Consider the following 14,407-nt stretch of genomic DNA (forward strand, 5'->3'; position numbering starts at 1 on the left):
AGACAGCTCTGTTTCTTTTCCTCACCAAAGTTTCCAGATTACTCCGTCTGTCTCCACGAGAGCTCACATTACAGAGGCAGAGCACACACTTCACCCTGTGCGCTGGCCCTCCCGCACCCTCTTACAGCTTCTGTCGGCCTTCCAAATTGTGTACAACCATAATGCAACTAGCCTTTGTAATGAACCCGTTACTCTTGAGAGTTACTCAGTATACAAACCACCTCCCACAAAGGCACAGTGACAATGTGGATGTGAGACAGGAAGAGCAGGCTACAACCCCAGAGTAAAAAATAACTGGTATTGGCAAAGGCGAACAAAGGAGCCTAAGAAGCTCTTCAAAATACTGAGTACTACTCAACCCTAAGTTTATACTTAGTAATACCAGGTTCGTCAAATGAGTTTTGTTTTTTGAAGCAAGCAGTCTTAAAAACATTAAATCACAACTCCAGACACTGAGGTTTCATAAAACATTTCAAAAGTTTATTTCTTAAGCCTACTTACTACTGAACAGTTGAACTACTGGAACATTTGAACATACTAGACTACAGCAGAAAATTTGAGTGCAAAAGTTACAGAACACTAAAAAAGTGATGAGCTAATTAGAACATGCAGCACAAACAACACAATTTAAGTCAGAGAGGCACTTACATTAACATTAAAAGATCAACTCATCACTCTTTGAACATCATAGCAGCCTGCTTGGAATTGCATTTGACTGAGCTTTGTTGCTGTGAATAATACAGCTCATGCACAGGTTTGGATGTATGTTTTGTAAATTTAAAGTATTCACTGAATACTACCAACATATATACACTCATATACATAGTTCCAGAAGATTCAAAAGGCCATGGCTTATTTCTGCTCATCCTTTGGAAGTGGTCTTCTGAAGAGCAGAATATGTGGTTCTGTGGAAAGAAAATTGAACAAAGTGTGAGTTTGTACAAATCTTGATTAAAGTGATTTCTTCAATCTTGAACAATAGTTGAGGCTTAGTTTCAAATAAATAATTAGAAAGTCTAAGTATAGCCCCACATGTAATATTAACAGACCAAGTATGCAGTACTCTTACAACAGTCAAGTTTTTATTTTTATACCCAATGCTGGCAGTATCATAAGTTTAAGAGCCTTATAGGAGGCAAATGCTTACAGGAGGGAAAATTGAGAGTATTTTATAATGTCTCTTTACATTAGGCTACTTGATAAACACTGTTACTGTAACTTAGACTGACAAACTGCTGATACTGCCTGTTAGGCACATATCAAACACCAACAAAATCCACCTTGGCTAATAGAGCCTGCTCACATTATAGTCAGTCTTCTTAATTTTAAATGCATCCAAAAAAAGTCTAAAATATCAAAGGTACCCAAATAAGGGAAACACTGGAAGGCTATACTAATTTCATCACCTGATTCTTCAGAAACTTGGAACTTCATGCTGCTGCAATTTATCAAGCAATCAGTTACTTTTTAGTCAGGCTAGTCAATGGCACAAGCCTGTAATGGCTGATCCCGCAATACCAACATGCTAGTTAGTAAGGGTCTTAGGGCTTCACACCCCATTAACTGAAATACTGATTTTTCAGGAGGCTCTACAACTAGAGTTAAAACTATCCTCTAGAATTTTCAGAGGATTAATACAGGACCTTGTCTACACATCTAGCATCTATTAAGTTGTTGTACAAAAAAGTAGGTGTCATAAAGTCAGCTTTATGACTTAAAGATATGCTGCTCTATTAACTTTGATTCAGTCACTGCATACTCACGTTATTTAAGAGCTCACAAAAAGCCTGTTTCTATGGGCAGAGGCAGGAACATCTCCAGTCTGATAATTGACTTTTTCGTTTGCCTAATTCTGTTCAGATGTGCTCACCTGGCTCATGGATCATATAGTGAACCCAGCCAAGACTCTGCTGAACACCAAGTCGTCTCCACTCTTCTTCAGACATCAGATGAGATTTTGGCACTTGTTTTGAAAGTTCTCGTGGCAGCATCACATGTCTGTAGAGGTTTAATAATTAAACACATACACAAAGTACTATACACTAGAAAATTGGAAGAGATCTGCACTGAAAGACAGTTACCACGTTATGAATACTCACTTGGGCTATAAAAAAAACAAGAGTACTGAATTTTGGCATGAATTTGATTATGAAACCCGTCCCAGAACCCAGTTTAAAATCACTTACGACTATCAAATGTTACATCTGTAAAGCAACTGCAAACTGGGAGCCAAACTGTCTTCTAGATGAGATTTAGACCCCTTCAGATTCCAATGACTATACACTCAGAGAAACATGCGCTCCTGGCAACAGGCTGATATATCAGCGATTTGAAAAATAAGAACTTTGGACTTCTAAAGTATTTGTAATACCGATTTCAAGTCTAGATGAGTTAAACTTCAATAGCTCCCCGTCAGAAGGGGACGACGCTGCCCCATCCCAGGCTCTGCCATAACCCCTTCCCCGGAGCTGGCGCAGCGGGTATCGCCCCTCAGCCCTCACCCTGTGCCAGGGCTTGTGGGGGCCGCTCACCGAGCGGTCTGCGACAACCGGTAACAGCATTCGGTCACTCATCCCCTTCTTCCCGCCAGTCCAAAGCCATGCGGAAAGCCCCCACGGAGGGGTTGGGCACAGCCCCTTCCCGCTGGCCTTACGCCCTCTCTGGCTCTATTCTACCGGCGGAGCCGCCTCATTCCCTGAGAGCAGCCCGCACACCTCAACCGAGGCGCCTGCCCGAGCTCCCCCAAACCGCTCCAGCTGGCCTCCCGCACCCTCCTACAGCTTCTTACCGGTACTCGTACTGCTCGTCAGAGTACTTATCGGAATAGTAGATCTGCTTGTGAGCCATGGCGGGTGGCAGCGCAGGCTGGAACAGCGGGACGAGCAACGGGACGAGCAGCGGCCTCAGATTCCTCCCTCACGGACGCCTCGCGCACTAACTGCCCCCTTCCGCGCCCCGCACCGTTTGAATCCAGCGGCTCGGCTCCCATTGGCTCTCGCCGGGGCCGGCCAATCGCGTGCCACGCTGCCGCGCTCCACCCGAGCCCGCCGCCGCGTGACTCGCGCGCTCGCCGCTCCCAACCAATCCCCGGCGGCCGAGACGGGCGGGGGAGCGTTACGTAATGGGCGGTAGCGGTCGGGCAGAGCGGCGGCGCGGGCCCGAAGCGGGGAGGCGGGGCTGGCGGGGGAAGGGGCTCGGGCGCGGTTGATTGGCCAGCGGCGGCCGGGGCAGGCGTGGGCCCTTCCAGCCTACGGCGGGGCGGCCGGGGTGGGGCCGCTGCGCCCACGTCGCACATGCGCAGCTCGACCCGGCGCTCTGCGCCATTGCTTTGCAGTGCTCCACTCGGTCCGGCCCGGTTCAACCTTGCTTTGCTTTGCTTTGCCTTGCCTTGCCTTGCCTTGCTTTGCCCTTCCCTTCCCGTCTTTGCCGGGCTCGGCTCGGCTCGGCTCGGCTCGGTCCAGTCCCCGGTATACAGGGAGCCTGCTTATTTCAGAGTGGTGAAAGAGTGATGGCTTCGTCCTTTTAACTGAGCGTCGTGTTCACTTTAAAATGGTGCTGTCCCCTGGCTGCCGGGTAGCTGCTGTAAGCCCGTGGTGTCGTGGGGCGCAGCTGTCGGGAATGGCTGCACCGTCGGTCCTGTTTGGTCAGGGTGATCCAGATAAAACGCGGGGTGCAGGTGTGCCCAGAACAGTGTGGGAACTGCAGACAGCATTTCAGTTACAGCAGTTTCAGCATTAGGGATGTTACAAGCATCCTTAACCAGACAAACAAACCATGGAATACTTCCCTGGGAGTACGTGCATAGCAGGCTGCCAGGGTTTGCTGGGAGGTGCTGTGGCTCCGCACATAAGCCGTGCTATTTATGCCCTGTGGGATGAGATAAGCCAGAAAGAGCGATCCCGCGGTCGCTTTCATAGAATCATGGAACCATGGAGTGGTCGGAAGGGGCCTGAACGATCACATAGTTCCAGGCACAAACCGTGGATAGATAGGGCCACCTTTCTCCAGGTCAGGTTGCTCAGATTGAATACCTGGCTGTGAACACCCCCGGGATGGGGCACCCACAGCTGGCCTGGGCAGCCTCTTCAGGGCTTCATGCCCTTGCAGTAAAGAGTTTATTAATGTCTAAATTCCTCTCACTCTCCATGCCCCCTGCCTGTGGTTTGCTCTTCTCTCCTCTCCTTGCTGGGCCTCTGCAGAAAAAAGGAGCTAAGTCTTTAAAGAAGTTTCTGCTTCCTTGGTGCTGCCAGAAACGTGGGTACTGCCTGTGGTTATGTAATGCATCTGTCTGAAAACAGTTCTGATGTAGGAAAAAAACCAAGCAAATCCATGTGATGCATGACTGCTGATACACATGCGTGGGTAATAGGTATGATTTTTTTAGTAGCATTGTTTCTACTGGCACTCCAGCTTGCCTTAAACAAAAAAAGTTTAAGCCAGTCTCGCACCGTGCAACCATTAAAAGAAGTGCTCCTCATAATCTAGCAGTAATATTTTCTCTTAATTTGACTGCATATTAGAGCTTGTTAGGCACAGGTCATTTACAGGAAAAATGAAGTCTGTTTTTGGACTGGTATAGCTGAATGTGTGAAATTCATGTAACAAAGGAATATATATTTCAGTATAATTGTAAAAGTACAAACCACCTGCAAGTTTTCTGAAGTTTTGGTTAGGTTATTCAAAATAGACAGGTTTGGAGTTTTTTAGTGTAATAACAACTGTTATTTTTCTATACTCGAGGCAGAATGTACACAATGATTTCTGTTAGGAATATCACTGTGTAATAATGAGGAAGAAAGATCAAACTACCATGATGGTGGATGAAGGACATTTCCTCTCCGTGTGTTCTTTTATAAGCTTTCTGCTTATCTCATGCATAACTGAACATGAGAGAAAATTGGTCTTTATGTAAGGCTGTGTGTAAGCCTTTCTCCTTTGAGTTCGTTCAGAAGTGAAAGGAGACATCATGCTCTTGACCAACCTGATAAAGAGCACTTTTTGCAGAACTTCAGCAAGGCTTTTGGCTCCAGGCTCTACCTTGAAAGAAAAGCATTTGATGTATGGACTGGGTGTGCAGACAGTGACCTCAGGTGAATGGCCAGGCCCAGAGGATGGTGACACATGACAAAAGTCTGTTTGGAGACCAGGAAGTCCCAGGGGTCAAAACTGGGCCTGAGCCCAGTTTTTAACATCTTCTTTAATGACTGCACAGTGGGGCAGAGTGTACTCCTGACAAGTTTGCAGGTGACACTTAGCTGGGATGGGTAACTGAGAAACCACTGGGTTGTGCTGCCAGGTCAAGGAACTGCAGAAGTAGGCTGAGAGGACCTTCATGAAGTTGAGGGGAACAGGTAGAACAAGGTGAAGAGCGAAGTCCTGCACCTGTGGAGGAACAACCATAGGCACTAGGCACCAGTACATGGTGGGAACTCCCCAGCTGGAGATGTGTTTTTCAGAAAAGGAACCAGGGAATTCTGATGAACACTGATCTGACTGTGACCCAGCACTGTGTCCTTCCAGTAAGGATAGCTAGCAGTGCCCTGGGCTGCAGTAAGGCCAAGTGTTGCCAGCAGGTTGAGGGAGGTCATTCTGCCCCTCCATAGAGCACAAGTGAGGCCTCTGCTGTTGCCCAGCTTTGGGCTCCTGACTGTAAGAGAAAGATGGAGCTGCTGGAGAGAGTTCAGTGAAGGGCTACAAAGATGAAAACCTGTGTGTGAAAACCTGAAGGCAGGAAGCAAAGAAGACCAGAACCAGGTGGTGCCCACTGGCAGGCCCAGAGGCAGTGTGCACAAACTGAAACATGGGATGTTCCTTATGAACGTCAGGAAGCCTTTTTTACTGTGAGGCAGATGGGACACTGGCACAGAGCTGCTGGAGTCTCCAGCTTTGGAGACCTTCCAAAGCCATCTGGACATGATTCTGAACAATGGGCTGTAGGTGACGCTGCTTGAGCAGGGATGTCAGACCCCATGACCTCCACAGGTCCGGCCTCAGCCACACTGTGTGTGGTACTGCGTGAAACAGGCTCTTTATCACTGTCTTCAGGATACTGTTACTCACAAAGGCTGTATCAGTCACATTGCAAAGAAGGAAATAAACTGTTCTGTACAGTTTGGAGAGAACAAAAATGCTTGAACTTTGTCAATGCAGCTTTGTCTACACCTAAGGAAACATCACCTACCAGTACATAATTTAAATGTCTTAGAACATTTCCGAAAAAAAGTGCTTTCTGCGGTAATGTTTTAGGTCAAACTCATCCTGTCTCTTTCTTTGAGGCCTGCTTTATATGTTTGTGTCAGTCATGCTTTCCCACTGCAACTTTTGCAAATACAGAGTGTACAACAAAAGTAATTTTTTTCTGCCTGTGCTTTAGAATGACCTTTTAATTTTAATTGTTATATGTTTTCATATTTGAAGAAGTTAGTTTCTGGAATTAAGATTATCAAGCGGTGACTTGAATCCTCACTCCAAAGATTCTGAACCAGGTCGGAAGTGAGTGAGACCATAAATACCCATATTTATTAAAGCAAAAAGCTGCTCAGAAGCTTTATCATATACTTTTGCCTCAGCATGTTGGAGGCATGTATTAAAGCATTTATGAAAGAAGTTTGCCATAGCACAGACTAAAAAGTATCCCACATAGCCTTGGAGTATTGGTTGGTTAGGAGAAATGTGAGCGAGCTGCACAACTAGAATGTAAGCTCCTGCTCAGAGACCTGTCTGATTAGGGTAGCAGCTGTGATTGCATTGCTGTTGAAACACAAGATAAAGTGGCAGAACACAAAGAGAATATTCTTGAGCACCCCTCCCTCCTGTAGCTGTAACACAAGCACGTATAAAATGGAGCACTGTTATTCTGCACTCTGTATGTGAACAGCATGACTGTAGTCAGCATAGAGGCTCTTCAGAGCTAAAGATGGACTATGAACTTTTTTGTGGGGGGTGATTTTGTGTATCTTGAGAGGAACAGATTTAAATCCTCTGTGTAACCTGTTTGCTTGTTACTAAGGCCCTCCACAGAGATAGGTGGGCAGTGTTGCAATGAAGGGCCCATGTAAGGCCATCAAGGGCACCTTAACTATTGCATATGGAAAGTTCAGGATGTAAGTTATGGTATATGGAAATATTTTCTGTGCTTTTTGTCAGAAGGGGTAGATGAAAAATTTCCCATCTGTGTTATGCATAGCAGTCTCTGATTAAAAGTCTCTGCAGCTTTTCCTGTTTAGTTCTGTGAGATATTTTAAAAAAGAAAAGTTTTATGTACTTCTACTGTGCTTCAGTTTTCAAACATGTCCTTATAAAACACTAATGTCAGATGCTTGAAAGTATTTTTCTGAATAGAACAGCAAGATCAGAGTGAAGGAACCTTTTGTACTCTCTTCATGAGTCATAATCATATACACAGTTAATAACTTTTGAGTAATTTGAATGTGAATCACATTCATAGCACATATAGATGAACTGTTATCTATGGTTTTATATTTTCAATGTTTCTTATGGAAGCAAGGTGTACACAGTTGTAATTCTCATCAGTTTTGATCCTCAACTAGCTTTTGAACCTATTGGCTCAAACTTAAGACAAATGCTGATAAATTATTGCAGGTTTCATGACAACAGGCAGGCAAATAGAGCAGAAGAACTGTGATGGGGCATGATGTTACAATTAAAATTGCACCTTACTAGACAGAGAATCTAATACAGACAGGACAAAAAGCTTTGTATAAATGCTTCAGGGGTAAATATCTTTTCACATTTGGTACACATGCCTTCTGAGACTGCAGAGCAACAAACCATGAGTCCATAGAAAACAAGTCTCACTTAATTCTTATACTCAGTAAGGTAACTTTCTATTTTTGATTTTATTTGATGGCTTTATATAGTGTTTGCCTAGTATTCAGCAACACTAGTTGTCCCCAAAGCACTCTCAGGCTGCTTATATGTGTAGTTTTAACAATATTTGTCTCTGAAGGTTTGATCTTCAGAATTTATCTCAATTTAGATAGTTAAATTTGGATTTACTGCCTTACTTAATTTGAAGGACTTTATCCTAAGTGTTTAGTTGTATGCTAATTAACATTCCCTTAGTAGATGCAGAAGATGGATTATTTTTGTTTTGTTTTGGTCTGCACAAAATTGTGGAGAGACTAAAGAATGATGCTATGGTTTGATGTTAATATGGTTTGATTTTGGTACTCAGCACTGGTGAGGCCACACCTTGAATTGTGTGTTCAGCTCTGAGCAAGGAGGATATTGAGGTGCTGGAGCATGTTCAGGGAAGGACAGTGGAGCTGATGAAGGGACTGAAGCACAAGTCCTGTGAGGAGCAGCTGAGGGAGTTGGGGGTGTTTAGCCTGGAGGTTCAGGGAAGGCCTTATCCTTCTCTAGCTGACTGTGAATAAAACAATGTAAATGTTGAAAATAATCCAGTTGAATTGCTGAGGGTTGTCCTCTGAGAGAGGATAAATTCCCTAGAAAAATAGAGCCAATTTTGATGCATGCTCCATGCAGTTCCTATGCTGGTTCAAGAATTGCATTTTGAAGGTCTTCTTGAATAGATTATTGAATAAATTATTCCCAAGTCATAGAAGTGCCCAGCTTGAAGGATGAGTATAGATATACGGAATGTATGTATTTCTAAATTCAGATCATTGCAGAGGTTGGAGGCTAATGTTGATCTGTGTCATTTCATTGAGATTTAATTCTCTCATTCTGCTTTTATGGATCTTATTGTGGAAGTAGTGATAAGAACCTGCTCAGCCCTGGCAGACAGGGATGGGGAGCAGAACAGACCCCGTGCAGTCCAGGAGGAAGCAGTCAATGGCCTGCTGTGCCCCTTGGACACTCACAAGTGTATGGGGCTGGATGGGATTCTCCAAGTACTGAGGGAAGGGAGGAGGAGCTCACCCAGCCACTCACCATCATTTATCTTCTGTCCTGGTTACCCAGGGAGGCTCCAGACACCTTGAGGCTGGTCAGTGTGATGCCCATCTACAGGAAGGGTTGGAAGCAGGATCCAGAGAATACAGGCCAGGGAAGGTTATGAAACAGATTATCTTGAGTGCTATCACACAGCACATAGAGGACAGCTAGGGGATTGGGCACACCCAATGTGGGTTTAGGAAAGGTAAATCCTGTTTGACCAACCTCATCTCCTTTTATGACCAGGTGATCTGCCCAGTGGATGAGGGAAAGGCTGTGGATGTTGCCTACGGGGCTTCAGCAAAGCCTTTGATACTGTCTCCCAGAGTATTCTCAGGGAGAACCTGGCAGCCCACGGCTTCGACAAGGGCACTGTTTGCTGAGTTAAAGCAAAGACTGAACCCAGAGAGTGGTGGTGAATGGAGTAACGCCCAGCTGGTGGCCTGTCACTTAGTGGGGTTCTCTAGGTCTCAGTATTTGTGCATCTCCTATTTAACATCTTTATCAATGATCTGGATGGGGAGATTGCACCCTTTTGTAAGTTTTAGATTGCACCCTTGGTAAGTTTTAGATGACACCAAAGTAGGCAGGTAAGTTGATCTTCTGGAGGGTAGGAAGGCTCTGCAGAGAGATCTGGATAGGCTGGATTGATAGGCAGAGGCCAGTTCCATGAGGTTCAATGAGGTGAAGTGATGGATCCTTGTGTCACAGCTCCAGGCAGTGCTACTGGCCGGGATCAGAGTGGAAAGCAGCTCGCTGGAAAAGAACCTGGGGGTGCTGGTTGACAGTGGCTGAACATGAGCCAGCTTGCCCAGGCTGTCAAGAAGGCCAATGGCATCCTGGCCTGTATCAGCAATAGTGTGACCAGCAGGACCAGGGCAGTGATTGTCCCCTGTGCTCAGCACTGGTGAGGCTGCACCTTGAATTGTATGTTCATTTCTGGGCCCCTCACTGCAAGAAGGATATTGAGGTGCTGGAGCATGTTCAGGGAAGGACAGTGGAGCTGATAAAGGGACTGAAGCACAAGTGAGGATCAGCTGAGGGAGCAGGGGGTGTTTAACCTGGAGGTTCAGGGAAGGCCTTCTTTTTCTCTGGAACTGCCTGACAGGAGGGTGCAGCTAGCTCAGGGTCAGCCTCTCCTCCCAGACAACCAGTGACAGGACAAGAGGACATAGGCTCCAAGTGTGCCAAGGGAGGTTCATGTTGGACATCAGTAAGAATTTCTTCATGAAAAGGGCTATTGAACCATTGGAATGCTCTGCACAGGGGTGAATTGTTAACACCAGAAATCACAGACAAAGGCTCTCTAACTAGTTAAAGTTAGAAAGTGGTATGTTTATTATGCCAGCGGGCAGTATGGGTCGGGGGAGGGGTGGGGTTGTTCCCAAACGGCGTGACCACGCCACACAAGGATTTTTGCCTTCTATTTATTTCCCAAAATAATGCATATGCATAACCCCAGCACCTCCCATCCCCGCTTTGTATTAAAATGAGGTTATTAGTCCTTCATGCATGCACAGTTCTTCTCTTGAATTGGGTTGGTGGCCTTGGATTCGGTCCCGGATTCAGTCCCACCCAGTGGTCCCGGGGATGAAGTCAGGAAGGTCTTTGTCAGGTCTCTGTAACCCTCTGGCACAATCAAAGGCCCTTTGCTTTGTGATGGATTAACACAGAGTCCCGGTGCTGGGCATTGTTCTACTGGTTTCAATATGTTCCTATAATGGTCTACTTGCTCCACTTCCTTCTATAAATAAGCTCATAATATAACAATTAGCTTTAGCTTAAGCATCTAATAATCATTAACTTATCATTGGTGTATCTAACTTCAATATGAACTGGTTCTAACCCTCAGCTAAAACGTTAAATTTTAAAAATCATAATTCAGGGAGGTGGTGAAGTCACCAACCCTGGAGCTGTTTGAGAAACAACTGGACATGGCACTTAGTTCTGTGGTTTAGTTGACAACATCAGCTTCTGTCAAAGGTCAGACTCAATGATCTTGAAAGTCTTTTCCAACCTTAATGGTTCTATGATTCAATTCCCCTGTTAAACAAAATCAATAATGCAGAATTTAGCAGATGATTTCCATAGCAACCAATGCTCATAAAACACATTCGGGATGATACTGTATAATAACTGGAGAATCAAGCAGATTCTGTCAAATGAGGATGGGGCACAGTCCTGCTCAGATTTTTCATGGAGGTTGCATGGAGGGCAACATGACAGTGTCTTGGAGTGGATCTAGGGTAAAGAATCTGTAGTGGAGAGTTCTTCAGTTACTGAATATTGTTCATACAGTGTTTAAATACTTTAAGTAAGGTTTTATTTAAACTGGAATATGTCAGTGCTAGACCTGAAAAAAGATACTTTCAGCCAAACTTATCTTTGCAGCTTTCTCTAGTGGTTACCTTCTGTAATGGCACAATGTAAGAGTTGGAAGAGTATTGTGATGACACATTCCTAGCTTAGTCTAGATTCTTAAGGGATTTATTTGCCCATATGGATTCTTGCTTCATGAATGTTCAGGTTGTCTTTGGGCCAAATGTCTTCTCTCCACAGTATCTTGTTGCAAGGGGGTCCATGGCTGAAGAACAGGTTCCTTTATGAGAAGAGGTATTTTTTTATTTATGTTAAATCTGCACATGCTAGGTTTTACATTGAAAAAGCCTGTGAATATTTATTCGTTGTCCCAGATGTTCGTAGTTCCAAGAGCTAGGGTATATATCCTACAGGATTATAGGCTAAGATTTTGATTTTGCATTGATATTTCCCCACGTCCCTTCCATAAATATTGCTCATTGACTTCTGTGACGTTACTCAAATATTTAAAATATATCACTTATAAATTTTGTAGATACACAGGAGTAAAAGAAAGTGTTTGTGAGCTGAAAATACATCTGTTTGCAAGTATTATAAAGGTTGCCTTAAGTGTTGTTTAGTTAAAGTGGTAAAAGATGACAAAATACAAATGAAATCGAGTGTAATCTGAGTAAACCATATAAATACAAATATTTTTTCTTATGGTTATTGTTACAATTTAAGGTTTAAAATAGCCACTGGAGGGCTCACTGATCTTATGGTAAATGACAAGTTTTTCTTTCAAAGACAGTACTTGTGAGTTTTGGTTAAGGCAGTATTAATAGGTGTGCTCTTGTTTGAAGAAGAGTGGATGATAGCAGAATTTTTGAAGATAATGCACAGGGAACATCTACATTTTCATCTCAAAGAATAACAATTCTTGTGCTTGTTACCTGTGTCACACTGTGGGAACATTTACAAAGGTTTGTAAGGGAGGAGGATCTAGATGCCTGAAAATGAACATAAAGGACCAGAGTTCCCACTGTCTTACCATAAAAAATGTAACATTTCTTCCTGTCAAACAGCAGGGTTTCCCCATTTTGAGGAGCCACCTACACACGGCAGATTTTCCCTTTGCTTCTCCATTATGTGTGGCACCAAAGCTTCAGTGATGAGTCAGGCCTAGGGCTGTGGTCGTTTTGGACCACTGCAGCAGTGCGACCGCGAGAGAGTTGTCTTCTTCAGATGTCTGGCTAGCTTGCCAGCACCGCTAGCAGCACAGGGGGGCACTTGTCCCAATAACTAGGCTTCAGGACAGTGCCTAAGGCCAATGCTCAGCATTATAGCTGTAGACGTTGCCTTGTGCAGGATGTAGCCGTATCCAAGCTGCAACTAGTGGAATAAAGAGGGCGGACTCAAACTGCAGTAATCCAGGCTTTAATGGATCGCAGGGGAACCAGCCGGAGAAGACCAGGAGGGAGGGACTACAGCAACTTTTAAAGGGTGAAGGATATAAGGGAGGAGCCAGTCCCTGGACCAATAAGGATACAGTGGGGAGGGGGACCCAAAGGACTGACATGGGGAAAACACCAATAGGAGCAATTCGAAGGAGGGGCCCTGGTCCCTGAGCCAATCATTCAGCTCTCCAGCTGGAAGCTTCTAGCAATAAAGGTGGGAGTGGAGAGTGACTGGCAGGACACTGGGGAGGGGAGGGAGAACCAGGGCAGAACCATTACAAAACAGGGGGGAATGGAACATACCAACTTAACACAACACAACAGGCCACTGGTAGTACTGGGATCAAATGCAACACATTTAATTGGTGTCAGTTTCTCCTGACATTTTTAATCAAGCCTTTATTTAATTGGAGTTAAACAGAACTTAGTTTTCAGAAACTTTGGGAACAATTAGTTCTGCTTGCATACAATAATATTTTTGTATTTTTCCCAGCCTGAATCCTTTCTTTGTCTCTTTGGGTTTTAAGTATCCTTCTTGGATATGCACTGTGTTGTCCTATCACTGATAAAAGAAATGGAGCTAAATGATTTATATGTATTATGGACAGCTTCCTTAAGTTCACAGCAATACTCACCACTTTTCTGTGGGATATACATGTGCTGTATGAAATGCACTGTTCCTGAAGTGATTTTGCTAGTAATTTGTGGTTATCTTATTCTTTCTGTTCCTGTGGGAATATATTATACCAGAATTTCACTCAGTGTGTTGCTTTAATTTAAGGAAACTCATCTAATTTGTTGTTCTCCCGTGATCATTTTCAACCTATTTCAAAATATTTGCCTTGCACTGAGTAGCTGTTTGAATTCTTTCCCGTGATTTTGGATCCTGCATTTTGAAAATTAATTCTGTATTTATTTTATTTTTCTCTGCTTATATATGTCCAGTTTGAGTGTTCCTCATGACTCCCCTGTTCCTTTATCTTAGATACTAAAAAGTCATCTATTGCAGGGGAAACACAAAATTTTGATTTTGTTCTGGCAGGTAAACCTCTTTTATAATTCCCAGTTAAGTAAATATTAAGTATTTTTGGTTTCTTAGTTCTTAACACATCTTCCTTCCACCTTCCATCATCCTTTTAATTATTCATGTAAAGAAAAACATCCATCAGTTAAACCCTTCCATTATACGTTATCATGCAGTAGCTATACAGAAAATAATTTACCAGTTATAACTTAGATGGGAAGAAGATCTTGCCTGGAAATACACTTTGTCCGAATCTGTCTTTCCTTCTTCTCAGACTAAAAACATTTGTCAAATGTTTCTTCTTCTCAGACTAAAAACATTTGTCAAAACTTCTGCATTTCATTCAGGACATGTGGCCATCTTAAAAATTTGATATGAAATGAGCCTTTTTCAGATAACTTCACCTCTAAGCATGGCATATATTGGAAATATGCTTAGCTTGAAACCTTTTCCTGTTTTTACAGACATATCCCTTTATGTAATGAATGGATTGCCTCTGCTCTAAACTATTAGTTTTCCTAAGACTATCCTTGACTGAAGTTTTCCTTGGCTGTATTTGAGAATTAGTCATTACATGCGTGCATTTGCAGGCTTACCTTTAAAATAAAAGGAAAAAAATCAGCCAATTCACAGAAGAGAAACAGGCAAACTGATTCATCTTGCTTTACAGGTATTAAAACTTAATGCCTTTTCATGTTTTTAGTGGAAT

General features: G+C 43.7%; 1 protein-coding gene across 1 annotated transcript; it reads right to left on the reverse strand.

Annotated features, from left to right (window-relative positions):
- Positions 1-464: 464 nt before the first annotated feature.
- CKS2 (CDC28 protein kinase regulatory subunit 2) lies at positions 465-3,812 on the reverse strand. The gene is made up of 3 exons (XM_071424749.1): positions 2,789-3,812; positions 1,871-1,998; positions 465-905 (listed from the first exon to the last, which is right to left on the reverse strand). Exons 1-3 carry the CDS (start codon positions 2,845-2,847, stop codon positions 853-855), a joined length of 240 nt encoding a protein of 79 aa, XP_071280850.1. The 5' UTR covers positions 2,848-3,812; the 3' UTR covers positions 465-852.
- Between the last annotated feature and the right edge of the window lie 10,595 nt (positions 3,813-14,407).

This window comes from Agelaius tricolor, unplaced genomic scaffold (assembly GCF_023055355.1).
Source record: "Agelaius tricolor isolate 1412-34295 unplaced genomic scaffold, bAgeTri1.0.p SCAF_4, whole genome shotgun sequence".
Lineage (NCBI taxonomy): Eukaryota > Metazoa > Chordata > Aves > Passeriformes > Icteridae > Agelaius > Agelaius tricolor.